This window comes from Eulemur rufifrons, chromosome 14 (genome assembly GCF_041146395.1).
Source record: "Eulemur rufifrons isolate Redbay chromosome 14, OSU_ERuf_1, whole genome shotgun sequence".
In the NCBI taxonomy this organism is placed as follows: domain Eukaryota; kingdom Metazoa; phylum Chordata; class Mammalia; order Primates; family Lemuridae; genus Eulemur; species Eulemur rufifrons.
In genome coordinates, this window is record NC_090996.1 from 12,080,558 (window position 1) to 12,108,335 (window position 27,778).

A 27,778-nucleotide genomic window follows, 5' to 3' on the forward strand; every position below is an offset into this window, starting at 1 on the left:
TTCTGTGGACCGGGCTTGGGGGCGGCGAGGGAACTGCCGGCTTCGCCCAGGGGAACGCGGTGAACTAGCTCCACAACTCCTCACCCACCTGGCGCGACCCCGGATGTGGGCGTGCGCGCCACCCAGCCGCGACCCCAAAGCCGCGCTGACTCGCCGCGCCGCAGCCAATCGCACGCCCCAGGCCATTGCGTCACGGCCAGGTCGGCCAATGGGCGCCGGCCTGACTGCCGCTTCCGGCCTGCCCTCTCGCCGGGGGCCGGGGGAGGGCCGGCCTGCTAGCCCGGCCGACAAGGAGCAACCACCGCGACTCCGCCCCGCCGGGCGCCGGCCCAGGTGAGTGCAATGAGGCTCCCCCTCGGCCGGGCGGGCAGGGCAGTGGGAAAGGTTGCGGCGGCGGAGGGCAGCGGCGCCTCTTCCCCGTAATCCTCACTGCGTTCACCTGGAGACTCGCAGGGAGGGACTATACTTGTCCTTCTTGCCTGCGCACCTGGAGGGTGCCGCCCACTTCCCGCCCTGGTACGCCCACAGGCCGGCTTAGCGGCCGGGTTCAGGGGATGCCCCCACTACAGCCTTTGGACTGGAGTGATTTGATAATCACTGGAGCTTGGTTGCTTTAGAGAATCGAGCTGCAACGGGCCTGCTTAGCCCTCTTCCTGGGCATTGGTGGGAGCAAATCTTCTTGTCTTGGGATTAGTGTGGGCAGATGGTCAGGGCCCAGTCCTCCGGCTTCGACATATGCTACTGGTGGCAGTGCAGGGGGCCCACCTGTCACCCAAGTGCACAGAACTGGGACGAAAGCCAGGCTGACTCAGGACACTTCCTGCCCAGTGGGGCCGGGCAGACCCTATTCTTCAGGAAGGACTCAATTACCATGCAAGTTCTACTGCTTCACCCACTTCTTTGAACTCTGATGTCACTTTTGAACAGACCCTGCATTTGGAAGCCGCAAGCTACCTTAGTAGGCAGTGCTCTCTCTGCTTGCACACCGGGTGGGTGACAGTGTGATAAGAAACCTTTAGGAAGAACTCCTAATGCCCAACTGAGAGGAAGCAAATGCTTGTGGAGCTTCCTTGGTACTGTGTCCCTCCTACCACATCTGTGCCCCCCTTCCCTTGGGCACTTGTTGGTCACTGAAAGGATCTGTGAATAAACTGGTGCAGAACGATAGATGGCTTTGAGGGTGGTGAGCAGGTCTTCTTAGCAGAATGACTGAAGAGTCAACTCAAATTCACTCTGTCGATATTCTTGGCAAATTAGAGGTTACTTATTTGGATGATGTCCCCCCATCCTTTCACCCCTATAAAACAAAGAAGTCCCAGGATGCCAGAATCGTGGGATTTTGTGTTCCAACCCTCCTTTCAAGAGTCCTCTGACCCAATGAGCCTGGACGGGTCACCTGATGAGTTCACTGCCAGGAAGTGGCACATGAGGATGTGGGGGAGCATCCTGGCAGAGGCAGAAAGGTGTGTCTCACCGAGGATGTTTACCTTGTGTCACCTTTAGCTGGGAAGTGACTGGTGCCTGGGTCTCCACTCTTAAGGGAGTTTGTAAAACACAGTCCCCAACCCATTCTTTCTTTGCAGCAAAGTCTTCTTCCATTAACTGCCCAGAAGGTTCAATTATGTCTCTAGGGAAATTACTGCTTAGTCATTTCTCTGAAGGAAAGTGTTTTAAATACAAGTCAAAGTCTCCACTCTTTAAGCTCAACCTGCAGACTGAGCCTAACTAAACTGGCTACTTACACGGTGAATTGTGAGCTATCTTTGAAGACTAACTTATATTAAAATGACACCACAGAAACCTACATTTAAAAAAGAAATCTTACTTTCCCCTCAACATTTTATTGAAGATTTTCAAGCATGCAGCCAAGTTGAAAGCATTGTATGGTGAACATCCCCATATCCACCACCTAGCTTCTACTACTGACATTTCGCTATACTTGCTTTATCACTTATCTATCTACCAATTATGACCTTACTTTAAAAATAATTACTTTAAATTACTTTAAAAGTAATTCATGACATTTTGCTTCCCTGGAGCATTATTTCTGTCTTAGAGAGTTGGCAGTATGTTGAAGGTACACGGTGCTGATTATCCTTAAATGCTGCATCAACACCTACTGTTTGCAGAGCGCTGTTGTGAGGAAAGGCTAACCAGAAAGAGACTTGAGTTGCAGGGATTTCTTCAGAGATGGCAGATAAATGGCTGTTTGTGGCAGCAAATGCCAAGTAAAAAGTAAATAATGCCAAGTGAAAATGCCAGGTGACATGAGTAACATTCATTGAGTTCTTGCTGGCTACTGAACACTGTTCATTAAAAGCTCTGTGCCTGTATTATCTCATTTAATTCTCACAACTAGGTAAGTATGTCACTATTCCTTTCTGCCTTTTACAGAGTAGGCAATCAAGGCACAGAGAGGTTAGTTAGCTTTTGGTGGCACTAGAAAGTGATGGAGCCAGGACCTGAATACTGGCAGTCTGGGTCCAAGCAGCTTGGGTACTCTTAGCTACTGTGAAGGTGCCAGAGGGACCCTGACCAGGGAGGAATAAAGGGGTAGCTGGGAGTTACCAGGGGTCCCAACTCAGGCATCTGGATGCAGATGCTGGTTTTCAAATGGCTCCAGAAGACTCGTGTTCTGTTTTTCCTGTTTGTTTGATGGATGCTGGTACTCCTGAGGTTAAGGAGGTCACCTCTTCTGCCAGGGGCTCTTTCCCCGCTGGCTTGCTCCATTCTGCTGGTCAGTTTCCCTCCTATTGTTGTGTGTGGGGGTTTTGGGGGGGGGGAACTAGAGAGTCAACTTCCTATTGTTTCTCTCCACTTCCTGTTGTAGGTGTTTCCCAGAGCTCGGCTCTGTTTCCCATCGTCTTCCTGTTCCTTTTGGCTCTGTTTCCCATCGTCTTCCTGTTCCTTTTCTCCTCCATCGCTTCCTTCTCAACCTGCACTCTGTCTTCTTGGTGTTTGTAAGATACACTTTGTTCCCAAAGAGCCAATTTTGCCCATGGCAGATGCTCCTATCTTCAGCTGCGTTCCATCCTCTGCTGTCCTTACCGTTGCCTTCTGAAGTGCCCACGTGCCTCTGGCCCCAGCCTCCAGGCACCTAAATAAACTGTCTCCTGGTAGCTCCGGTTTTCAAACAAGACTGGCCACACCCTCATCCGTAGGTTCTTTCCTCTCTTCTGGCCCCAGGGCAGTGTTCCAGGGTTGGATGTGGGAGCCGCCCTGTCAGGCAGAGCTTGTTGTTGTGATTGCCCCGTTGTCCTCCTCTGGCTGCTCGCTTGGTGTTTGTCTGCCTTGTGTCTGGCCGTGTGGCCCTGCTATGGTAGGGAGGGTTAGGTTTGTTCCAGATAGGAACCCAAAAAGTATGTATAGTGCAGAATGCGGTTAATGCAAAACTTAGGCTTGCAAAACAATAGCCTCAGGAGACTGGAGAGTCCCCAGATGTCGTAAATCTAACAGACAGCTGCAGCCAGCATCCCCCCCCCCACCATAGGAATAAAGTCTGTCCCTCCCTAGCTTTCCTGATAAGGACAACTCCGGAGCTGAAGGATGGATGTGACTGGGGCAGGGGTCCTAGGAGCTGGTTGTTTGAAAAAGAATTTATTACAAGCAGCTGTTCTGGCCCACTTACTCCCCCCAGAGAAACCTTCTGTAAAACCCAAGACTCTCCCCTTTTCTCTCGTGGATGCTTTTTTCAGCTTCCACCCATCTGCACCTAGATGCTCAAAATAAACAGCATTTTGCTACACATCAGGCTTCGTGTGTCTCTCTCTCGGCTCCGGACCTAACAGGGAGCTTGTTCCTACCAGAAGCCAGGGCTCCAGAAATGACACCCCAGGGAGCCCCAGGAGTGTCAGGCCTGAGGGTGGGGGGTGGTCAGTGGCAGAGCTTAGCAGCAGCCTGGGCCACCCCCTACAAAGCACAAAGAAAGAGGAGAGAAAAGGAAAGGAGTGGAGAATGGCAGGAGAGAGATAGGGGAGAGAAGGAGGCAGTCACTCAGGTAGGATCAAGAGAGCACCCTTACATCCTTGAATTTGCATGGTCATGTGGCTCCTGCAGGACTCAGAAAGGCTCTGGCTGGGATGCCAGGCCCCTGTGGATGCCGTCAGCAGGGAGAGGGCAGCGTAGGGGGAGAGACCTGCCCTCCCTGGGACAGCAGCGGGACAGTTGTATGTTTTGAGACTCAACTAAATCTGTAAGCTTTCATTTATTCTTTTGAAAGGAAAGATCTGAAGGAAATGTAACAGAATGATAATATTCATTAAATTTGGGGAGGTAGGTACTTAGATGTTACCTTTTTTCCCCTGTACTTTTCTGTATGTTTTTAAAAATACCCATAATTAGAGGGAAGGAAGGCTGGGCGCAGTGGCTCACGCCTGTAATCTGTAATCACGCCTAGCACTCTGGGAGAATCAGGAGTTTGAGACCAGCCTGAGCAAGAGTGAGACCCGTCTCTACCAAAAATAGAAAAATTAGCCATGTGTGGTGGCATGTGCCTGTAGTCCCAGCTACTCGGGAGGCTGAGGCAGAAGGATCACTTGAACCCAGGAGTTTGCGGTTATAGTGAGCTACGATGATGCCACTGCACTCTAGGAAACAGAGTGAGACTCTGTCTCAAAAAAAAAAAAAAAAAAAAAAATAGAGGGAAGGAAAGGCAAAGAAAGAAAAAGGAATCTACACTGGAAACCAGGTTCTGCTTCTGATTTGTGGGGTGACCACTCACCCCCCTCCTTGGACCTCATTTTGCCATCCATGGCATGAGACAGTCACACCCACCTGGTCCTGATGTCCCCTGGGCCGGGAGCCGAGACACTGACTCTCGTCTTCCTGCCACCAGCGTTCCTCCAGCCACTGCCGCCATGCCCAACTCGGTGCTGTGGGCGGTGGACCTGTTTGGGAGAGTGTACACGCTCTCCACGGCCGGCCAGTACTGGGAGCTGTGCAAGGATGGCCAGCTGGAGTTCAAGCGGGTCAGCGCAGCCACGCAATGCTGCTGGGGCATCGCCTGCGACAACCAGGTCTACGTGTACGTGTGCGCCAGCGATGTCCCCATCCGCCGCCGAGAGGAGGCCTATGAGAATCAGGTAGCCTTGCGCGTTTGGAGTTAGTTGCTGGGTTGGCGGGTTCGCTGGGTTATTGGTTAACGTGATGAACCGCAGAAGAGAAACAGAGGCCGCCGGCTCCCTGCCAGTTCCCTCACGCATCTCCTTCCTCGTACTTAATTCCGAGTTGTGTAGCGTCCAGGGTCTGTGGGGCTGGAGCGGGCTGCGGGTGATGTCCAGGAGCCTAGGATAAGGTCGTCCTCCCCTGCCTGCCCCCCCCAGCCCCCCCGGGAGCACTGTGGCTGACGGGTGGGTCCTCTGCCCATTGGAGCTGTGCTGATGTGCTTGCCATGATGAAGAAGCACGGGGTCCCTGATCCTCGGCCCTGAGCAGCCCTCTGCTCACCTCCCATTCTGGAGACCAGCAGGACCAGACTCTGCTGGGCAGGGTCTGCTGGCCCCGCAGAGGCCCTGCCTGCCTGGGACTGTTCTGGAAGGCTTGGGTCCAAGGCTGTCTCTGTGTCCCCGGCCCTCAGCGCTGGAACCCCATGGGCGGCTTCTGCGAGAAGCTCCTGCTGAGCGACCGGTGGCCGTGGAGCGACGTGAGTGGGCTCCAGCACCGGCCGCTGGATGGGGTGGCGCTGCCTTCACCGCACTGGGAGTGGGAGTCCGACTGGTACGTGGATGAGAACTTTGGAGGGGAGCCCACGGAGAAAGGGGTAGGTGAACTCAGTGCCCACCGTGGCTGCCCTGGGTTGGGGGGTGCCTTGGGCTCACCGGGCCCCTGTGCTGCTGTCCCTAACACCCCATGGTGTCTGACCTCTGCTTGCTGTGACGGAATGGGGATTGGGATTTTCGTGCTGGCTCACTCCCTCCTCTTCCTCTCCTTCCTCCCCACCTTCCCTAGCTTTTCAAATTCCTTCCCCCTGGAGGCTCACAGTGCCCCTACCTTGGTGTTTCAGGGGTGGACATATGCCATCGACTTTCCTGCCACCTACACGCGAGACAAGAAGTGGAATTCTTGCGTGCGGCGGCGGAAGTGGATCCGGTATAGGAGATACAAGTCCCGGGACGCCTGGGCCAAGGTCTCAGTACCTGAGTGTGGCTTAGGGGCAGGACAGGGCCAAGATAGATGGGGGACTGGGGCCAGCAAGGCCTGGTAGGAGGGTCACATGAAGGCTTGTCCCCACTCTGGGACCTGGCCTCTGAGCTGTTTCCTATCCCTGGAATACCATGGCGCTGCACATCCCTTCATCTGGGAGACAGCCACACAGGAACCCAGCCAGACTGTGGCCCAGGATGACAGAAAACTTGTTCTGACTGAGATCTCCGAGCTGCTCTGTCCCAGGCTGAGCCTCCCTCTGGCACTTCGTCCTCCCCTCCCCCACCCAGGGAGCACCTCTGGCTCTAGTGTTCTTATGACCCTGGAGAACCTCCCCACTTAGGCGGGGCCTGGGCCGAGTGAGAGCAGGCCGCAGGCACTCACCAGACCTCGCTGGACAGCCCATGGCCTTGAGGTGGGGCCGCCAGCCCGGCCTGGCTGTCCTGGGACTGGGATAGCAGGGTGCCAGCCAGCGGCAGAGCCGTGTTCTGTCATCAGCCCCGTTCTACGGTGGAAACAGAGTCACAGCGGCCAGGTCACTGGGAAGCCCAGAGCTGAGATCCTGCGGTGCGTCTACCTTCCACTCAGGACCAGCAGTGACCACTCGGGGACAGTGGCCCAGGCCTAGCGGCCGATAGAACAGGGCAGAGGGGACCCAGGGCCAAGAAGCCGCAGTCCTGGTGCTGCCTTCTCTGTGAAGCCAGGCAGCTGGGGGCCAAGCTGGGGGTGGGAGGCCAGAGGGGAGGCGGGCAGGGAGGGGTCCTGCCCAGGAAGTGACTGCCCCTGCCTCCTGCCTCCTTGTTTCAGATCCCCTCGAAGGACGACCCCAAGCAACTGCCTGACCCCTTCAATGACCTCTCCGTGGGGGGGTGGGAGATCACGGAGGAGCCCTCGGGCCGCCTGTCAGTGTGGGCCGTGTCTGTGCAGGGAAAGGTAAGGCCAGACCCTGTGCCCAGGATGAGAGGTGGCCGTGGGAGCTGGTCACGGTGGCGGGGGGTGGGCGGGAGAGAAGCTGGCCCGGGTGGCCTCCCAGGGATGCAGGCGGGGCGAGAGCTGCCTTTGAGACATTCTCCTCGCCTCTGCTCAGGAGGCAGGTGACAGGACTGCCACACCCCACTCCTGGGGATCTGCTGTGTGGACCCTAGGTCTTGCGATTCCCAGAAGCCTCTGTCCCCCACACATGCCTGGTCCTGGCCTGTCCCTCCTCTGAGCCCCCAGCATACTGGTCAGAGCCCACCCTGGGCTCAGGCGCCATCAGTGTTACCGCCTCAGACAGCTGCCGAGCGCCCCGCTGGCTCCTGCGGCGCCTCCCACACCGTCTCCAGGAGTGCGGCGGCTGGATAGTGGGTCTGGGGGTGTCTAGAGAGAGGAGATCCTTTTCTCAGGGAATGTGTGAAATAAGCACAGGAACGAAGCCAACCCCGACGGCAGCAGTGGCGCAGACGGCCCCGAGCGCAGGTGACCCAGCACTCCCGTCACTGTTTTAAATTGCACTTTGTGATTATTCAGTCGCTCTTACCGCAGGTTGACCACAGTTCTCCAGTCGACTTTGGAACAGTCACAGCAGGGTTTTTTAGCAGGCTCACCTGCGGGTCACATGTGGCCCGGGCTTAGGCTAACCACAGTTGCTTCCTCCGAGCCGTGCTGAAGGGTGGAGGGAGGGGGTCGGACAGAGTAGGGAACTGGCCCGGGATGGAGCCCCCATCAAGGGGCCATGCCCACCTGGATCCGGAGACAGGGGAGAACAGGGGCCACGGAACAGTGTCTGTGTCCCCGAGCGTCAGCTGTGCGACACGCTGCCCTGTGCCACACCTGTGGTCCACAAGAGGTCGGACCAGGACCGTAGGCTCCCACAGTAGCCGGGGAGACAGATGGGCCCTGACGCCACCCGGCAGCAGCGGGACGGCTTCCCAGGCCTGGGCCTGCCGGGCCAGTTTTGGGGGGCCAGTTTTGGGGGACCCGTGGCAGGATTGGAGGTCAGAGTTCCCCAGTGTGAGGACAGCTCTCTGAAGGGGGTCACCAGCCCTTCCTGGACCCCAAGTGATGTGCAGCCTCCTCCAGATAAAATGAGCCAGTTTGGATGAGACGAGCAAGTTGCTCAATCTTAACTACTCACTTAAGGAGAAAAAGAACTAGACATTTTAGTCATTTGTGCGAGCGGGGTTTGGGGGTTTTGCCATTTAGCCACCCTCGCCGGCTTCCCGTAGAGACGGGTGTCCTGAGAGCACATCACCATGAGGGGGCGCAGGGCGCACGGGCTGGCCGGGAGCAGCGTGGGGACCTGCTCCTGTGGCGTCAGGTTCTCACACACAGATGGACGGAACAAGTCTATCCCTCTGACGCTGAGGTCCAGGGTTTGCATTTCTTTGCCGGAGTGGGAGCGTCCTCTAACTCTGAAGGCAGTGGGGATTGGGAACCAGACCTGGCCAGTCCGGGTACTCCGGCCCCCAGCCCCAGTGTGGACGTGTGACGCAAGTGCCATGCCCTCTTCTCGCCTCGCAGGTGTGGTACAGGGAGGACGTCAGCCACTCCAACCCCGAAGGCTCATCCTGGTCCCTGGTGGACACCCCTGGGGAGGTGGTCCAGATCAGCTGTGGGCCCCACGACCTCCTGTGGGCCACCCTGTGGGAGGGGCAGGCCCTGGTCCGGGAAGGAATCAGCAGGAACAGCCCCACAGGTGGGCAGCCCAGGGCCGGCCCTCGCCCTGCACCGGGGGAAGGGGGCACTCGCTGCCCCGCATCTGGGCTGATGGAGGCCGCCTGGGGTTCTCTGGGCTGCTAGGAAGCTGCTGGTCCGTAGTGGAGGCTCCGGGGTCCGAAAACGGGATCATGCATGTCTCCGTGGGAGTCGGCGTGGTCTGGGCTGTCACCAAAGACCGGAAGGTAAGACAGGGACGCTGGGACTGGATCTGTCGAAGGCTGTTTTTTTTTGTTCATGGGAGTGTGATCTGAACCCTTTTCGACAAATCCGGCCTCAGCCAAGCACCACGTGCTTTTATGTCGCTAAAATCGTTGTCCATCTCCAGGATGTCTGGCGCTGTGAAATCTTCCCTAACCCTCACCCACACCCCGTACCAAGGTGCCGCCACTGCATTTATCACGTAATAGGCCACAACGTTTCAAGTCGTCAGAAGCTAATTTACTGACACCCCAGTTAACTGAATGCCACCCCGTTCTCCTACTCGGTGGTGTCATTTGTATTTTGTCAGAGGCTGGTCCGGTAACATAAGCCAATTTCAGAATCATGTGATTTCTCTCTAGCCACACGTCAAGGGGGGGTTCCCGAGCCCTGAGGGAGCGCATTGTGGCTGGGGTGGGGGGCTGGATCCGTGCAGGTGACTCGTGAAGCCACAGGTAGGCCTGGGGAAAATAGGGTTGAATTGTGTGTATTTTTACAAGTTGGTGTGAACAAAGTTAGCTTTACTGAGACTATTTTATGAAGCACTAAGAATAGACCCAAAATAGGTTATTCCAATAATAAGTTTAAAGAAATAGTTTTCCTAGATAACATCATTAAGGCTGTTGCCTTCCACAGAGGCAAACTTGGTTCAATAAAGTGGCCTTTTCCAAGCGTTAGGCCAGAGAACCGGTGGGGAGTTGCCAGGACAGGTGTGGCTGAGGCCAGGTGACCCCCAGCCCTCGGGGTGGGGTGGGGATGGTGCCAAGCACAGAACGGGATGCGGCCAGGGTGTGGGAAGAGGGACGTGCTCATAGGCGTCCTCTCTAAACATGTAAACGTGTGGCCTGCTCATTTGTGGCATGCACCAAAGGATCAAATTATTCATTTTTTTTTCCTGAGTCTTAAAACAATCCCTTCTGTTTCAGTGGCCCTCCAGGGAGGCATGTTTATTTCTGACTTTCCCAGGTGTGGTTCCGAAGAGGTGTCAACTCTCACAACCCCTGCGGCACCAGCTGGATCGAGATGGTGGGAGAAATGACGATGGTGAACGTGGGCCTCAACGACCAGGTGTGCACTGGGGTCGCAGCTCAGAAACGGTGCGGGATGGGGGGTGGGGGGGGGAGCCTCCAGGTGTCCCACTGTCCCTTCCCACTGAGGGGGGCTGGTGCTGGTGGCACAGTGGGGGTCCCAGCACCTCCGCACACTTCCAGCCTCGGGGGCTGGATCTGCCACCGTGCCGGAGCCCCTGCTTTCCCCTGGGTCAGTCCCCAAGGACCCTCAGAGCAATGAGTACGGATCAGCGGGGAGTGTCTTGGAGACTGGAAGGTTTCATTGAGAAACGTCTGGGCTGAGTCAGGTGGGTTGGCCACCAACTGAAGGACAAAGCTGGTCTCCTACCCTTGGCTCTGTGGGTGCTGCTTATTTAAGCACTGCCTGCCTGGTTACATGGTGAGGTTTGGGCAGCTGTAAGACTCAGAGGATGAAGCCTTTGCTGTGAAGGCGACACCCACACCCTGTCACACTGCACTGGAAGCTCTTTCCAGGGTGCCGGGCTTCCCTCGACTGCCATGTACTCCTGCCACCCACCCTGGTGACACAGCACACAGTGGCTGGTGCAGGACAGGTGCCTGCTGGTGCCCAGGGGGCTGAGCCCGAGGCAGTGACTGGCTCAGCCTTCCTTGGCCAAGTGATAGAGATGCCACAGCCCACCCAGCAAGGCCACCTTGGCCCCTGAGCAAACCTTCCTTCCCCAGCACCCAAGGGCAGAGGGTAGGACACCGGCCCAGCCATGCTTTTCCCGGAGAATGAGTTCAGAATCGACGAGGTTATTTTGCATCTTTAAAAAGAGCAGGACCGTCTTTAGGTTCACTTGGGGATCAGCTTCCCAACACAGGCCACGCGGAAGACAGAGACGTGGGAGGACCTCATGTCCCGGCACCGGGTCCACCAGCCACACCACCACCTCTGCATCTTGTCACCCCAAAGCCCTGGGTCTGCCTGGGTCAGGGAGCCAGGACCGGGTCCCTGCTTCTGTTGAGCTTGCTGGTGTGCCCTCCACTTCTGCACAGCGCCCCACAGATCTCCCAGCCGTCACACAAACTCATACGCGCACCCCCCGCACGTGGCAGCTCCTGCCTGTGTCTGCAGATGTGTCCTCTAGCTCTGTGGCACAATCCTCTGGCCCCCGTCCTACTCCCGCACTCCCAGCAAGTGAGAGTAGCCCCTAGGCCTGCACTAGCCTCCTCCGAGCAGCGCCCTGTCTGTTCCAGGTCTGGGGCATCGGCTGCGAGGACCGAGCCATGTACTTCCGGCAGGGCGTCACCCCCAGCGAGCTCAGCGGAAAGACATGGAAGGCCATCATCGCAGCCCGAGAGTGTGACCGGTCACACTCCGGCAGCTCATCGAGTCTCCTAAGGTGATCCTGGGTGGCAGAGTGTGGAGGAGTTGGGCCAGGGATAGGCTGTCTGTGGCCTTGGAGGGCAGTGTCCCGAGGAGGCTGCCACCTGGCCTTGGCAGGGTGATGGGTCTTGTCCCAGGCAGGATAAAATCGGTCTCTGGCCCACAAGAACCACTAAGGGCTGCAGCCTCCTGCTCTCAGATTTGTGCCTGGTGTGCTGCTCAGACACCTCGGCTCCAGAGAGGGGGCCCTGGGGGCAGCTGGGGCCGCCGCACGGTGGCGTCACTGGACACCCTGGGCCGCACTTGGGGGCAGACTGAGGCTGGGGTGTCCTGAAGGAGGCAGGACCCACCTGAGCAGGGCTGGTCTGTTGGTTCAGAAGATCTGGGAGAGAAACGGCTTGTTTGTGGGATGGACTCTAAGGCCCCTCTGAAAGGGAAGCCAGGGCACGATGGAGGGTCTCTTGTCTGGAGCAGTGGTCTCAGACTTGGTGTGCGCCAGAGTCGCCTGGAAGGCTCCTTCAGACACGGAGTCCCAAGCCCCAGCCCAGAGTTTCTGTTTGAGATTTTTTGTTTCCAATAAAGTCCCGGGTCATGCTGCCACTGCTGCAGTCCTGGGGACCTCACCTTGGGACCCACGGGTCTAAAGAGCGTGGGTGAGTCCCAGCTCTGCCCACCAGCCATGAGAGCACAGACGAGTGACTTGGTGTCGGAGCTGGGGACACCTCAGCTCTACAGCAGAAGTGCCCACAGTCATGAGCACTGACTGAGACGGCACGTGGGGCCCTGGCTCTGCACCTCGGACCCTCCCCAGCCCCTGGTCCATACCTCTTTGCTCCCCCAGCTTGGTGGTCGTCACGCTGCCGCACCGTCAGCCCGGAGGGCCAGGGAGGAGCCGGGAAGGGCTTTGCTCACGTTTCACCTGAGGCTTTAGTCTCCTCAGCTGCCAGTTCTTAACCTGGACGGCACATTGGAATCAGCTGAGAAGCTTCAAAAACTAGTGATCCCAAATCTTCATGACCTCAGGTTTGGCAGTGGTTCTTGGATATGACCTCAAAAGCACAGGCAATAAAAGGAAATATAGATAAATTGGATTCCATCAAAATTAAAAACTTTTCTGAATCAAAGAACACCATCAAGGGAGTGAAAAGACACAGAATGGGGGAAAATGTTTGCGCATCCTATGTCTGCTAAGGGTCTAGTATCTAGAATATGTAAAGAAGTTTTACAACGCAACAAGACAAACCACCCAATTAAAAAAGAACGAAGAACTTGAATAGACATTTCTCCAAAGAAGATACACAAATAGTCAATGTGAAAAAAATGCTAAGATCATTAGTCACTAGGGAAATGCAAATGAAAACCTTAATCAGTACCACATCACACCCACCAGGACAGCCATCCTCAGCAAGAAAGACAATGACAAGCACTGGTGAGGATCTGTAGACACTGGAATGCTGTGCGCTGTTGGGGGGATGTAAAATGGTGCGGCCGCCGTGGAGAGCAGTCTGGCAGCTCCCCAAGAAGTTAAACGTCGAATTACCGTGTGACCCAGCAAAGCCACTCCTAGGCATGTGCCCAAAAGAATTGAAAACAGGTGTTCAAGTAAAAATTTATACATGGATGTTTATGGCAACACTAATCACAGCCCAGAGTGGACACAGCCCAAACGTCCATCAGTGGATGAACGAAATGTGGTCTAACGGTGCAATGGAACATCACTCGGCCACAGAGAGGGAGGAAGCCCTGACGCACGCTACGTCCAAATGATCCTTGGACACATCACGCGAGTGAGAGAAGCCAGACACGACAGGCCACATGTGGATTCCACGATTCGATTTCTATGAAATGTCTGGAGTAGGCAAGTCCACAGAGACAGAGGCAGATCGGTGGTTGCCAGGGGAGTTGGGGGTGGCGGGGAGGAGGATGGGGAGTGATTGCTTCACGGTATGGGGGTCTCCATTTGAGGTGATGGAAAGTTCCGGAACTAGGAGGTGGTGATGGTTGCATAACACTGTGAATGTACTACATGCCCTGAACTGTGTGCTTGGGCATGGTTAAAGCAGGAATCTTTACGTCATGCATTTAACCACAGTGAAAAAAAAAATCCTAATTCTGGATCTCAACCCACAGGTATGTTGATGTGATTGGTCTGAGGGGTGCTCAGGGGTCCACTCCCTGGGAGGCAGGTATGGTCGTGTGTGTTGCACAGAGGAGACAGGCACTCAGAGAGGTCAGGACTTGCCCAAGGTCGCGTGGGCAGCCAGGGTGGAGCACCCTGAAGCCAGGCCTGCCTGACAGCAGTGCGTGTCCCCTGCAAGGCAGTGACAGGTCTGCTTGTTTTGTCCCCAGTGCTGGCTGCTTCTTTGGCGAAGAGGTGAGGGGCAGTGGCGAGTCGGCGCCTAGCGACACCGATGCCTCCTCGGAAGTTGAGAGACCAGGGCCTGGCCAGCCTCTCCCCGTGGAGCCTTTGGACAATTCCAGGAACCTCAAGGAGAGCTTGGCCTCGGGCCCAGGGGCCGGCAGGACTGCAGAGGGTGCCATGGAGAATGCCTGCCCCACTGAGGGCGGCCCTGGCCTGGCCTCCACCCCTGCGGAGCTGCCCTGGACCAATATTGACCTGAAAGAGCCCAAGAAGGTGCCCAGCCACTCGGCTGCCAGCTTCCCCGAGACCACCGGCCTCTCCTCCTTAGGGCTCCTCCCCCTGGGTTTGGAGGAGCCCTATGGAGCGGACGACCACCGGCTGTGGGCCTGGGTGTCGGGAGGCGGCTGCGCGGTGGAGGCCTGCTCCGTGCCCAAGTGGTTCGCTGTCCAGTCAGGTAAGGCTTGCTGTGGAGCCCGAGGCCATCGGCTGGGCCCAGTGTCCCAGACGATGCTCCTGGGGGACGTGGGGAGAAAGAGAAGGCCTGGGGGCTTGGGCAGGCCCACTGTCCTGCCTGAACGCCCCCTGTCCTAGCAGCGGTGACTGTTTTCTAGGCTGAATTGTTAGGGGGCAGCAACTTGCCCATCAGATTGAAGCGTGGGGAGAGGCTCACGGGGCATTCTGCAAAGATCGTAGCTTTCTAGCAAGAAAAGGCTGATCCTGGGGGGGAATAAAAGCCCTGGCCTCCTGCCCAACTGCAGGCAGGACAGTGTGCTGAGGCTCTGGCCGGCCCGCAGGCCTGTCCCCCTCGGTGCAGACCTTGTCCCTGTCCATCATGCCGGCCCAGACCGCCGCCTGGAGGAAGCAGATCCTCCAGCAGCTCACGGAGAGGACCAAGCGGGAGCTGGAGAACTTCCGGCACTATGAGCAGGCCGTGGAGCAGGTGGGCACCCTGCTGTCCCTGGATGCATTTTTTTCCAACAGGCATTCACTGAATGCTTGCTGTATACCAGCTCTTAGGTGGGGCGGAAGAAATAGACAGGTGCATCCACCCCTCTGTCCATCCCTCCCAGGGCACACGGCAGATTCAAGGATAAAGAAATGAATTCATTTGCTTATTCTTTTATCCTGGAGAACTTTTGTTCAGGCTCCACTGCATTCCAGGTGGGATGTAGGCCCTGGGGACCCTGAGGTGGCCGCAACCTCCGAGGGAGGCAGGAAGGAAGGGGAATTGCATCGTGCTGTCCCTGCAAAGGGCAGCTCTGTGCCCAGACAGGCATCGTCTTACTGACACAAGTCAGCACAGGGGTGAGGGCTGCCTTAGCTCCTCCCCAGGGCCGACCCTGCCCAGGCCCTCAGAGACCCACCCGGAGCACATGACCAGCCTCCTTCAGGGGCTTGGCGCAGGCTTGGCGGAAGCGTCCAGCCAGTGGCCAAGCCGGGCTTCTGGACACAGGCCGGACAGGGTTTGGGTCTCAGCTTTGCTGCGGACTCACTCTGTGACACTGGGCCCAGCCCAGAACCTCCCTGAGCCTCAGTTTCCCCAGCCAGAACACGTCGGGTGTCCGACGGCGTTACTGTTGTCTTTAGCGTGAGAGGTGGAACTGGGGGTGCTGGGAGTGGGGCTCCAGGGTCTGGGGGACCAGGGCCTGCCGTGACTGTCCCCCTGCCCTGGGGCCCACACCCAGTCCGTGTGGGTGAAGACCGGGACCCTGCAGTGGTGGTGCGACTGGAAGCCCCACAAATGGGTAGACGTCCGTGTGGCCCTGGAGCAGTTCACGGGGCACGATGGCGCTCGGGACAGCATCCTCTTCATCTACTACGTGGTCCACGGGGAGAAGAAGGTGAGACGGCTGGGGGGAGGGGGTCCCCACTGGGGAAGGAGCCGGGGGAGAGGGGTGTGGGGCTGAGGGTGCCCAGGGAGGGATATCCCCAAGGGGCAGGGTTCCCAGGAGAGGGGACACAGGGCTGGGGGCGCAGGAGTGGCCCTAGGACACTGGGCCGAGGTGGCTAGTCTAGGATCCACGTCTCGAGTTTACCAAGCGCTCGCTCTCGGGCCCTGCCAGCGGTGGGCAGGTGCGTGCCGGGGCTCCCACGGCCTCACAGAGCCGTCCCCCCGACCGAGCAGCCGCTTACAGTCTCTGGTTTTCCAGAGGAGAAATCAGGCTCGGGAAGATGGTCTCTCACCCCTCCCGACAGCCGGCACATGCCAGGCAGTCGCCGTCTCGGCCGGGTGCGGTGGCTCAGGGAGGCGTCTGTTCACGGAGTCTGGCTTTGACGCTGGAACCTGCTTGGCCTTGTAGCCACCACTCAGACCCACAGGCCCAGGCTGCACTCGGTAGAATCACGGTGACCTGTCCCTGTCTGTCCCCCACAGTGGGGGGCTCACCTCCCCGAGGCCCACTCTGCCCCGGGTGACAGCCCTGCCCGTGCGCCCACTCTCTGAACAGTACATCCACGTGTTCCTCAATGACGTGACGGTGCTGGTGCCCTTGCTCAGTGAGGGCAAGCACTCCTTTGCCCTGTACACCCCCGAGAGGACGCGGCAGAGGTGGCCTGTGCGTCTGGCTGCCGCCACCGAGCAGGACATGAATGACTGGGTGAGTGGGGGGCGGTCCCCGTGGGCCGGGGCTGGGGGACGGCCATTTCTGGGCAGCCCAGCCTGGCCTGCCCAGTGGTGACCAGCGGTGACTGTGCCATGGCAGCTCGCTCTGCTCAGCCTATCCTGCTGTGAGAACCGGAAGGTCCACGGCCGCCCATCCCCGCAGGCCATCTGGTCTGTGACCTGCAAGGGGGACATCTTCGTGAGCGAGCCCAGCCCGGACCTGGAGGCCCAGGAGCACCCACTGCCCTGCGACCAGATGTGAGTAGGCCGCGCTCGGACGGGGCCCGGGGCTTCTCCTCCCCCAGCACCCAGTGCTCGTGGTTCCAGAGGGGAGGCCCCCGAGGACCGCAGCCCACACGGGACCAGAGACTGCGGGTTCCCTGGCCCTGAACCCTCTGCAGAACCAGATGCCTGGCTGGGCTGAGGGCTGGGCAGCTGCCGAGTGTCAGGAGGCGCCTGGAGAGTAGATGAGCCGGCTCAGCCACGCCCCCGCCCCTGGGGTCCCAGGACAGGGCTGTCCCTCCGCCTGCCCAGGGCACAGACCTGGCACTCGGCTTGCAACTCCTACCAAGCCCCTGCTGTGTAGGGTGGCCGGGGCCCAGGGGCAGAGAGGGAGAGTCGCTGCTGGCCAAGGGAAAGTTCTGCTGGGGGTGTGTTTTCTGGGTAGAGATGGTGGGATTTGAGGTCCACGGGGCGTGAGGCAGGAGAGAGGACTTGGAGCTTGGTGGCTGGGAGGACGGGAGCAGGCTCCCATGGAGATGGGATCCGGAGGACCAGGAGGTGGGCAGCCGGGGCTGGACGCTATGTGGGAGGCGTCACTGTCAGGGCGCTGAAAGCCACAGAGGGGGTGAAGTTGCGCTGGAGAAAGAGTGACAGAGTCCTAAGGAGGAGGGCCCAGCAGGGGACACCAGTGCTCACGATGCTGTCCCAGGCCTGCTCAGAGGGGCTGCCCAGCAGGCCATCCAGTTCTCTGGAGGCCCTGGGCTCAGTTACCAGCAGACGCCAGGAGCAGGGGACATACGTGAGCCCAGGAAGCCCTGGCCACAGGAGGGGGTGAGTCAGACCACCTCTGGTGACAGGGACAGGGCCTCGGCCACAGAGGGCTGACCCACCACCAGCCGCACTCTGCCTGCCTAGGAGGCAGCGCTGTCGCAGGGCAGCCTCTTGCTGACACCCTGGCAGCCGCCGGCCACACTGTCGCTCATGCAGATGATTAGACGTCACCTCCTGCTTTCTGCCGTGACATTCAAGCCTGGCTGCACCTGTCACTGGCCAGCCCATCCCCACATCCCAGACCCCAAGGGGTGGCGTGAAACAGCTGCTGGCCTCACGCCCATCCGTGTCACCTCAGGGGTTGGGTGGACAGGCTCCTGCGGCCCCTGCACGTGAGAGACCCTCTCATGCCAGCTCTGTAGCAAAAGGGGATACAAAAGAGGAAGCCACACAGGGTAGGATTCCACCCACTTGGACACGAGGATTTATAAAATACCGTGTCTGGGGGAGGCCACAGAACAAAGGGCCGTGGTGAGCGGAAGGTTGGGAAGCTGGCACTGAGGTTCCCGCCGCACTCTCGTCCTCGCAGGTTCTGGCGGCAGATGGGAGGCCACCTGCGGGTGGTGGAGGCCAACGGCCAGGGCGTGGTGTGGGGCCTCGGCTACGACCACACGGCCTGGGTGTACACGGGCGGCTACGGCGGAGGCTGCTTCCAAGGTGAGGGCGTTCCCTGCCCGGATCCCCGCCTGGCTCCCCTGCCCGGCGCCGGGCGGCTGTCCCAGTGTTCACACTCGGCTAGCAGCTGGCTGACAGGTGACCTTCACCACTGCCAGCCTCCACACAGGCTGGGCCAACCTGGGCCGACCCATGAGGCTCAGGAGCCCCAGACCAGGCCTCGCCTCCCACCCATCCCCACGGACACACCTGCTGAGCCAGAGGCCTCGAGGAGTCTAGAACGGCAGCTGCCAGCTGTCCGGCCCTTTGTTTGTGAAGTTTCTGGGCGTCGGGCAGCCCCAGTCCCTGGTCCCCTGATTCCGAGTCCACAGCTCTGGCCTCTGGTTAGGTGGGTTGTTCCTTCAGGGCCAGAGCTTGCTGAAGCCCCATGGGCCCCCCAACTTCTGGGAGGTGGAGTCCTTGTGTCTCCTACTAGAAAATGGAAGCAGAAACACTGAAAAAGGATGTTCTAAGCTGCAGCCCACATGCCCCACAGTGGGGAGCAGCTAACCCTGTAGAACTGTGGTCCACTAAGACCATAGGAATGTGCATCTGAGCAGACTTACCAACTTTCCTATTTGTGAGGCAAGAATTTCGTCTTCACTGTACAAGCGAGGAAACTGGGGCTCACAGAGGTAAAGTTAACGGTCTAAGGTACCTTTGCTAATAAGGAGTGAGCTGGGTAGGCCTCGCACCTTCCTGGTGAATGAGGAGGATGGCAAGGAAGAAGAGGTGTGGCGGAGAGCAGAGGATGAGCCGGGGGTGCTAGGAGTGGCAGGGATGGGAGGTTTAATGCACAGCAGGTTCTTCTCATTGAGGTTGCGCAACCCCAGAATAATCAGGGCACAGAGGAGAGAAACCCAAGCCAGGCCGGACCTCCCCCCCCCACCGCCCCCCGAGATAAGCGCAGGAGGCCTGCTCGCCCCCTCCACCGGCGTGGCTCCAACTCGCCCTCCCACCTGCTCTATGCTGGAATCAGCGCTTCAGACAGACAGCCGGCGTCGGTCCCAGCAGCCTCCTGTCCCCGCAGGCCTGGCCAGCAGCACCAGTAACATCTACACCCAGTCGGACGTGAAGAGCGTGTACATCTATGAGAACCAGCGCTGGAACCCCGTCACGGGCTACACCAGCAGGTGAGTGGCGCGGGTGCCTGGCCGGGGTGCCGCCTGGGTCAGGCCCCGGCCTTGACGGAAAGGGGACAGCAACGCCCACTGTGGCCTGGAGCTGACTGGATCTTACTGCTCTCTGAGGGGTCCTTCCCCCTTGAATCTTTAAGTGGAATGCATATTTTAAAAACTCACTAAGAGGTATAACACACAAAGTTCACAAAGCAAATACGTGTACATATCTGTATGTGTGGTATATATCTCTCTCTACATATATGTCACTGAGTCCTCACAAATCAATCACCAGTGTCATCACCACCCAGGTCAAAGACCAGCACATTGGAACCTCCCTGCCCCCATCCCCTTCCCAGCCCTTCTCTCTCAAACCCCTTGTCCCCAAGACCTGCCACCCTGACTTTAGCCACTGCTGTGCTTTACATGTTTCGGGTGGTGGTGACACGGCTCCTGTGCTGTGGTCTGCCTTTTCCCTCTCTTAGCGGTGACTTTTGGTTTTTCAGTGTGACCCAGCAGATCAGTCATCTTCTTTTCATGAAGTTTTAGGGCTTTTAAGAAATCCTTTCACAACATCTCGTCACCTGGAGGCATCGGACATATTCTGCCGTCTTCTGGAACAGCAGTCGGCAAACTTTATAAAGATAGCAATAGTTCAGGCTCTGTGGCCCCTGTGGCCTCTGTCACCACTACCCACCTCTGCAGTTGTTGCTTGAAAGCAGCCACAGGCAGCGAGTAAGGGAACGTGTGTGTCCCAGTGAAACTTTCTACTGGGCACTGGAATTTGAGTTGCACATAATCGTCACGTGTCACAAAGCATTGGCCTTCTTTTGGCGATTTTTCAATCATTTAAAAATGTAAAAACCACCCTCAGCTTGTAGGCCGTACAGAAACAGAGAACTGCCGCCCCCCACCTAGACTATTTGGTAGATAGCGTGAGGTCAAGTTGTGTTTTTGCTTGTTGCTTAAATGTCTGGTGACTCACACCATTTATGGAGGAGACTGTCCTCTGCCTCTGGCACTACAAAGTGCCACCTTAGTCTTCAACAAGTGTCCAGGCAGCAAGAGGCAGCAGCCTGTTCCAGGGTGGTCTCTCCCGCCGAGCAATTGGTGTCCTTGAACCAATCCACACGGTGAAGTCACCGTCCCTCCACAGGAAGGTTTCAAAGCTGGAACAAATTCTCTTCAATGGCGTTTTGGCTCTTCTTAGAGCATTTCTAGATGAGTTTTATAAGCAGGTTGTCGTTGTCCTTAAAAGCTGTTGGGATCTTGGTTGGGAAGATCTTGGATCTGTAGGTCTCTTGGGAAGAACAGTTCTTTTCCACGAGTAAGTCTCTAACTCCATGGACAGACTTCATACCTCCATTTACGTAATTTCTTCCCAATGAGGTTTTGTAATTTGCCATGTAAATGTCCTGACATCTTTTATTAGGTGATATTTCATATTTTTTATACCATTATAAATGGCACAAACTTTTTTATTTCCTATTTTAACTGTCTGAGGCTGTATAAAGAAATAACAATTGATTTCCTTCCTGATTTTCGAAATTGGCAAAATAAATACCAAATGATATGAAGAACAGACTCCATGATGACCCTAATCTTGCCAGCCAGAGATAGTAACCACTGTTAGCACGTGACATGTTGCCTCTCAGCCAGCCCCTGTGGTCGCATGTGTCTGCGTGGGGGCGACAAGGCCAGGCCCGCGATGGTGGCTGCAACAGCCCCACCTCCCCATACCCGTGGTGGACCCGACCAATCTGACCTCCGCTCAGTCGTGAATGTGTAGATTGTTTGCGACCTTCCGCTGCCACACGGAACAATGTAAAGGACTCCCTTGTGTGTAAATATTTGTGTCTCTCTGTTTGCCCCATAAATCAGAGGATGTGAACATTTCTAAGGCAGCTGATGCACGTTGCCAAGGTCTCCCGAAAACCTGCACCTCAGCCGAGTGTAGCGTCCACACAGGACGCAGCCACAGCAAAGTACCACAGACTGCGTGGCTTGAGCGTGAGACGTGTATCGTCTCTCGGTTCTGGAGGCTGGAAGGCTCAGACCGGGTGTGGGCAGGGTGGCTTCCTTGTCAGGGCCGTGAGGGAGAGAGCCTGCCGCAGGGCTCTGTGTCCTCACCGTGGCCTCCCTCCATGTGTGCCTGGATCCAAACTTCCTCCCCTTGTGAGGACCCCAATCATCTTGGATTAGGGGTCCCCCCTAAGGACCTCATCTTTTTTTTTGGAGACAGAGTCTCGCTCTGTTGCCCAGGCTAGAGTGCCATAGTGTCAGCCTAGCTCACAGCAACCTCAAACTCCTGGGCTCAAGTGATCCTCCTGCCTCCCGAGTAGCTGGGACTAGAGGCATGCGCCACCATGCCCGGCTAATTTTTTCTATATATTTTTAGTTGTCCAGCTAATTTCTTACTATTTTTAGTAGAGACAGGATCTCGCTCTTGCTCAGGCTGGTCTCAAACTCCTGACCTCAAGCCATCCTCCCACCTCGGCCTCCCAGAGTGCTAGGATTACAGGCATGAGCCACTGTGCCTGGCCGAGGACCTCATCTTAACATGGTCATCTGCAGAGTCCCTATTTCCAAATAAGGCTACATTCCTTATTTATTGAAGGTAGGGTTAGGACTTTGACGTATTTTGGGGTCACAGTTCAACCTGTAGCAAAAGGGAAAGAGAGGTGGCTTCCACACTGCACGGAGCACTCAGGTGATACGGATCACCCCCGTTGGTCTCCTGCCCAGGGCAGTTCTGGTTTTGCCTGTCACCCCCGGGAGTGAGAGTGTCTGGAGGCGGCTTGCCCTGGGGCTGGTGCTCCGGAACTTTCCTTCAGGCCCCACCGGCGTTACAGGTGCCGGGGCCAGGCAGGCCTGCTCTCGGTTCTCCCTCCTCAGCCCGCCCTGTCCTCCTGCCCCAGGGGTCTGCCCACGGACCGGTACATGTGGAGTGACGCCACGGGGCTGCAGGAGTGCACCAAGGCCAACACGAAGCCCCCGTCTCTGCAGTGGACCTGGGTGAGCCCCCTGTCGCCCCCTGGGAGGGGGTGTCCACCTGAACTGACCCGGTCTGTGGATTTGGGGGTCCCGTCCTCACTGACTCGCTCGTCCCCAGGTTTCTGACTGGTGTGTGGATTTCAGCGTGCCTGGGGGCACTGACCAGGAGGGGTGGCAGTACGCCAGCGACTTCCCCGCGTAAGCACCTCCCTGCGTCGTGCTGCCCCGGCCCCGGCTAGCCCTGGCCCCACGCAGGGGCAGGTGGGTGAGCAGCCGCAGCCCTGGGGCCTGGCGGCAGGCACGGCACGGACAGGCCCTTCGGGACACATGAGTCACGTCCAGTCAGAAGACGATGGAGCCAGAAGGGCCTGGGGAGGAGGAAGCAGCCCCCAGATGGTGGCTCACCCAGGGCCGGCCCCTCGCTGCAGCCAGGCCTCCAGGATCAACCCTGCCCTCGGCCTCCGCCCCTCCGCTGTCCCCAGGGCAAGGATCATGCACCGCGACACCTTCTCCTCTGAGCCCGTCAGTGGCTTACACTGAGGCTGTGTGCCCTGTAACGGGCAGAAAAAGTATGGGTGCTGGGTCACTTTCCAGAAACTTCCACGAAGTGGCCTGATCTCATCTTCTTTCTCTTGCAGCTCTTACCATGGGTACAAAACCATGAAGGATTTTGTCAGGAGAAGGTGCTGGGCCAGGTGAGGTGGGGCCACAGTGACGGTCACTCTTGTTCCCTCTCTCCCCTGCCCTCACTCCCAGGAAGCAGCGGGAGAGGGATCGAGAAGCCAGGAAGTGGAGTCTAAGTAAATGTCAGCCCAGGAAACGCCCGAGGGCTCCCAGTGCTCTCTGGTTTCAGAAGAGTTTGTTTTCAAGAACAAATAAGAGAAATGTCACTGGCAGGCTTGGCCAGTTGTAAGGACAGAGGACAGGCCTGGCGGGGAGCGGGGGTGGGGAGGGAGCCACCCCTAGGCACTCATCCTGGCCCCTCTCGGGGTCTTGGCCCCCAGTTTCCGCCTCCCCCAGTCTCAGGCTGTTCCCCTCCTCCCCCTCCCTCGTGCCCAGGGCTCCAGCATGGTGACGTCAGGGTCCCCTCTGTGCTCTCTCTCCACTGTACAGAAAATGCAAACTGGTGACCAGTGGGCCCTGGCTGGAGGTGGCCCCCATCGCCCTCAGGGACGTGTCCATCATCCCAGAGAGCCCAGGCACAGACAGGAATGGGCCCAGCATCGCGCTCTGGGCAGTCAGCGACAAGGGGGACGTGCTGTGCCGCCTGGGCGTGTCCGCACTCAACCCCGCGGTGAGTGCAGGACTCCAGCTCTGGAGTCAGGCTGAGCTCGGGCCTCCCTGGGCCCCGTGGGCAGCTGGCGCTGAGGAGAGGTTGGTGCAAGGGGCCCACCCCTCTTGGGGCCTGGGGAAGGGTAACAGGCAGGCCCGGGGACACTGCCCAGGCCCGGGGACACTGCCCAGGCCCGGGGACACTGCCCAGGCCCGGGGACACTGCCGTCGTCAGGTGCACGTGCTGCTGCTTTCCCTGCATGTGAGATGAGGTGAACGGAGGGTTCAGCAAGTGCCACCATTAGGCCACAGTCAGGGCCAAGTCAGGCAGGGCTGGGTCTGTGTGACCCTGGCTGCCCCCGGCTTCCCTACTGCCCACCTGCTGGGCCTGTGTCACCCAGACCTTGGTGGCCGCCTCAGCGTCCCCTCTCCCGTCCCCAGGGCTCCTCCTGGCTGCACGTGGGCACCGACCAGCCCTTCACCTCCGTCTCCATCGGGGCCTGCTACCAGGTGTGGGCTGTGGCGAGGGACGGCTCCGCCTTCTACAGGGGCTCTGTGTCCCCCTCCCGGCCGGCCGGTGAGTGCCACCCCCCAGGAGGCTGTGATAAGTTAGGGACATGTCTGAGTTGGGGGCACTGGCTAGTTGGTCTTGTCATTTTCAGTTCAGCTTGACAAAAGTTTGTTGAATGTCACCTTTGGACCAGGTGCCGGGGCTGAGCCAGGGTATCCCCAGAGGCTGTGTCCTCGTCCCACAGGGACCACCTGGTGACAGGGCAGCCCTGGCCAGGCCTGCCCACCCCTTCCAGGGCTCACTTTGTGCCTCCGCCCTGCGTGGCCCACTCTGGGGACTGTGCGGGAGCAGGCAGTGCCGCCGTGCTCTTCGCTGGGTGTTCAGACAGGGCCCAGCCCGGGGTTGGCAGGGCAGCCCCCGGGGCCGGCTCTCCACGGGGTGCCGGGCTGGGCGCCCTCGTGTCCATGCTGGTGAGATGGGTCTGAACCCGCCGCGGCCTCCGGAGGGCCCAGGGCAAGGCCGGGGTGCTGGGTGGGCGGCAGGGCACAGGTCAGGTGGGCTCGAGACTGCGGCCCACTGCGAGCTGGGGAGGAGGCCGCGCGGGCTGTGAGTGTCTGGGCCCAAGGGTGCGGCCTGAGTCAGCTCTCCCATCGCAGGTGACTGCTGGTACCACATCCCGTCTCCTCCTAAACAGAGGCTAAAGCAGGTGTCTGTCGGGCAGACGTCGGTGTACGCCCTGGACGAAAACGGCAAGTTGTTCTGCTGTTCCTCCATGGCCCTCTGGGAGCTGCGGGGTCCCTGAGCACCTGACAGGATGAGGCCCCCGTGCTGGACAGGCTGCAGGAGGTGGGGGGGGGTCCTCCCTTTCTCCAGAAGCATCCAGGCCTTTCTGGGCCACATTTTCCTAGGGGCTGTGGAGCACCAGGTGCCAGGACTGAGCAGGTGTGACCTGCCCATCTCAGTGACCATGAGATGGCTGCAGCCCAGGCCCAGCCCTCCGGAGGCCACCGGGGTTGGGCCCAGGATGGAGCAGCACCGCCCCAGGCTCCTGACACGGACCTGTAACCACCATGAGAGGCACTTAGCCCCTTCCCCAAGTGTCACAGGGGCTGAGGGCACCTGCTGATGGCACAGCGTCAAGGCCAGGGTGACCCTGCTTGGCAAGGCCTGCACGAGGAGCATCTTCTAGAAGGTTCCACCCAGGCCTGGGACAGGAGGCCATCCCTGACGCCGTGTCACCTCAGGCAGGGCTCTCGACAGCTCCCTGCCGTATTTGAGTTGTTGCAGATAAGGAGAAGGCTGGGAGAGGTAGAATCAAGACTGAAATCCAGGCCGGGCGAGGTGGCTCACGCCTGTGATGCCAGCACTTTGTTGGGTGGGAGGATCGCTCGAGGCCGGGAGTTCGAGGCTGCAGTGAGCTGTGATTGCGCCATGGCACTGCAGCCTGGGTGACAGAGCAAGACCCTGTCTTAAAAATAGGAAAAAAAAAAAAAGAAAAAAAGACTGAAATCCAGGGTGTTTACTTCAGATATCCAGTTCCCTTTCTATTTGTTTAAAAATTCTTTGTCCTCAGTTTCTACCTCAGTAGAAAGAGGATCACGACGCCAGCCCTGCCGGGCACGATAGGACGATTATGAGGCTCGGGGAGGCACAGAGCGTGCGGAGGGCGGTGCTGGCCCAGGCGAGAGGACAGCAGGGGCCGAGGTCTTGACTGGGTGGCCAGGCCCCCAGCCTCCCCAGCCACCCCGCAGGAGGCCCGAGGCTGGGGCCTCAGGCAGAGGCGGCCTTTGCGTCTGACCTGCTTCTCTCCACAGGGAACCTGTGGTGTCGCCAGGGGATCACGCCCAGCTACCCGCAGGGCTCCAGCTGGGAGCACGTGTCCAACAACGTGTGCAGCGTGTCTGTGGGGCCCCTGGACCAGGTCAGGGGGTCAGAGGGTGGCGGGTGTTAGGGTGCCCGGGTCCCCAGCGATCCCACTGCAGCGGGGGCCGGGCCTCAGCGGGTCTGTGTTCCAGGTCTGGGTGATCGCCGACAAAGTCCAGGGCAGCCGCAGTCTGAGCCGGGGGACGGTGTGTCACCGCACGGGCGTGCAGCCCCACGAGCCCAGCGGGCAGGGCTGGGACTACGGCATCGGGGTGAGTGGGGACAGCTGGCCCGGCCAGGGCTGTGGTCACACTGCCCGCACTGGGACTCAGGGGCAGTTGGGGTGGAAGGAAGGTCCCCAGGCAGAGCCCCTGGGAGCCCTGGCACCCGCTGTAACACAGCTCTCTCCTCCAGGGGGGCTGGGACCACATCTCTGTCCGGGCCAATGCCACCAGGGCCCCCCGGAGCTCATCCCGGGAGCAGGAGCCGAGCGCCCCGCACGAGGCCGCAGGCCCCGCCTGCTGCTGAGGCCGCAGCGCTCCTGGATGCGGGTGGTGCCCGATGGTGCCCGGCTGAAGGATCAAGGCTGAGTCATTTTTGTGCTGCAGTGTGTGCCATGGGGGGACTGCCCAGGTGGGCTCAGGAGGGAACCTGGCCCGAGGCCACAGCTACTTCAGAAGCACTGGCTGAAACAGCCCAGAAATGTGAAGCTCCGTGGATGCCCCGCACGTGTCCCCGCGAGAAGCACCACGGGTGGGGGTGGGGGTGGGGCTGCACCTCCAGAGGCCCCGCCCTTCCCACCTCCATGAGAGCCCAGGAAGGAGCCCCCTGGAGCCCGCCCCTTGGCAGCAACCCAGGCCTGCCACCCCCGCCCCCCAGCCCGAGAGACACTGGCCTGGGGCTCAGGGCCACTTTGTCATGAGCTGTGACTGTTTCTCAGAGCAAGACTTGCAAAGAGGGTTTAATTTCACAGCTAAGGCTTGAGTGGGCAGGTGTCTTCTTCCACGGGTGGGTCAGGGCTGCGGACCGGGAGGCTGGAAGAGGACAGAGGCTGCCCAGGGCCGGGAGATGGCGTCTGTGTGCTGGGTCACCGTCATCAGCCCCTAGACAGCCCCTTCCCCAGACGTGTGGGGGGCGTAGGGGCCCCTCGGATATCAGATCACGTTGAGGGGCAGCAGGCGTCCTGGGGAGCAAGACTGTGCCCGGGCTGGCGGCGGGATGTGGACACAGACCCCCAGCCTGTCCTATGCACCCCGGGGCGAGAGCCCTGCCGGCCAGGCGAGGAAGAAGGCCCTGGCTGAGTGGCCCTGGCTCCTGTCCAGCAACTTCTTTGCTGCTTTTTATCCCATTGTGCCCCGTTTGGGGGCTTTGCTTCCTACACTGGACACTTTGCCTAGGAGGTCATTGGAGCCCAAGTCCTGTCTTTGCTCAGTTTGAGGTGGAATGAAGGGACTTGTCACCAACTGGCCTTCCTGGGATCCTGCCTGTTTCGTCGTCAGCAGGGGGTCAGCTGTGCGTTTATATCTGATCCCATTTTGCTGCACGGTGTCTGTCACCCAGACGCTGACTCTAAGAAAGTTCTCCTCTGGGGTCCCCTCCCAAGGTGGGGAGGGTGCTGCTGGGGGTGGGGCCAGGTGTGTCTGGTGCGGGGCTCAGGCCAGTCCTGGGCGATGACCCCGTGCTGCGTGTTTACATTCCAGTGTCAGTTGTCCTGGGGGTGGGCGTTGTGGTTCGTCCCCTGCAACGGTGCCCTGTGCGTCCTGCTGTAACTCCCTGTCTTCAGGGTGTCACTCTGCCTTTCTCCAGGGTGACGTGTTCTCTCACTGCTAAGCACCAACTGTTTACCTGCTCAGCATCCTTCGGATGCTTTATTCAATAAAAATCTGCGCCAGAGTGTAAACGGCGTGATGT

The 27,778-nt window shown here is 58.8% G+C and overlaps 1 protein-coding gene across 1 annotated transcript; it reads left to right on the plus strand.

Annotated features, from left to right (window-relative positions):
• The first annotated feature begins 291 nt into the window (after positions 1 to 291).
• On the plus strand, positions 292 to 27,753 carry TECPR1 (tectonin beta-propeller repeat containing 1). The gene is made up of 25 exons (XM_069486553.1): positions 292 to 333; positions 4,835 to 5,081; positions 5,575 to 5,757; positions 6,001 to 6,123; positions 6,948 to 7,073; positions 8,643 to 8,817; positions 8,922 to 9,022; positions 10,005 to 10,106; positions 11,309 to 11,454; positions 13,788 to 14,254; positions 14,595 to 14,740; positions 15,486 to 15,641; positions 16,248 to 16,397; positions 16,503 to 16,660; positions 17,985 to 18,112; positions 19,140 to 19,242; positions 22,146 to 22,242; positions 22,340 to 22,419; positions 22,860 to 22,916; positions 23,335 to 23,515; positions 23,935 to 24,070; positions 24,661 to 24,753; positions 25,819 to 25,925; positions 26,020 to 26,139; positions 26,282 to 27,753. The coding sequence occupies exons 2-25, from the start codon at positions 4,857 to 4,859 to the stop codon at positions 26,393 to 26,395; spliced, it is 3,474 nt and encodes a 1,157-aa protein (XP_069342654.1). The 5' UTR covers positions 292 to 333; positions 4,835 to 4,856; the 3' UTR covers positions 26,396 to 27,753.
• Positions 27,754 to 27,778: the final 25 nt, after the last annotated feature.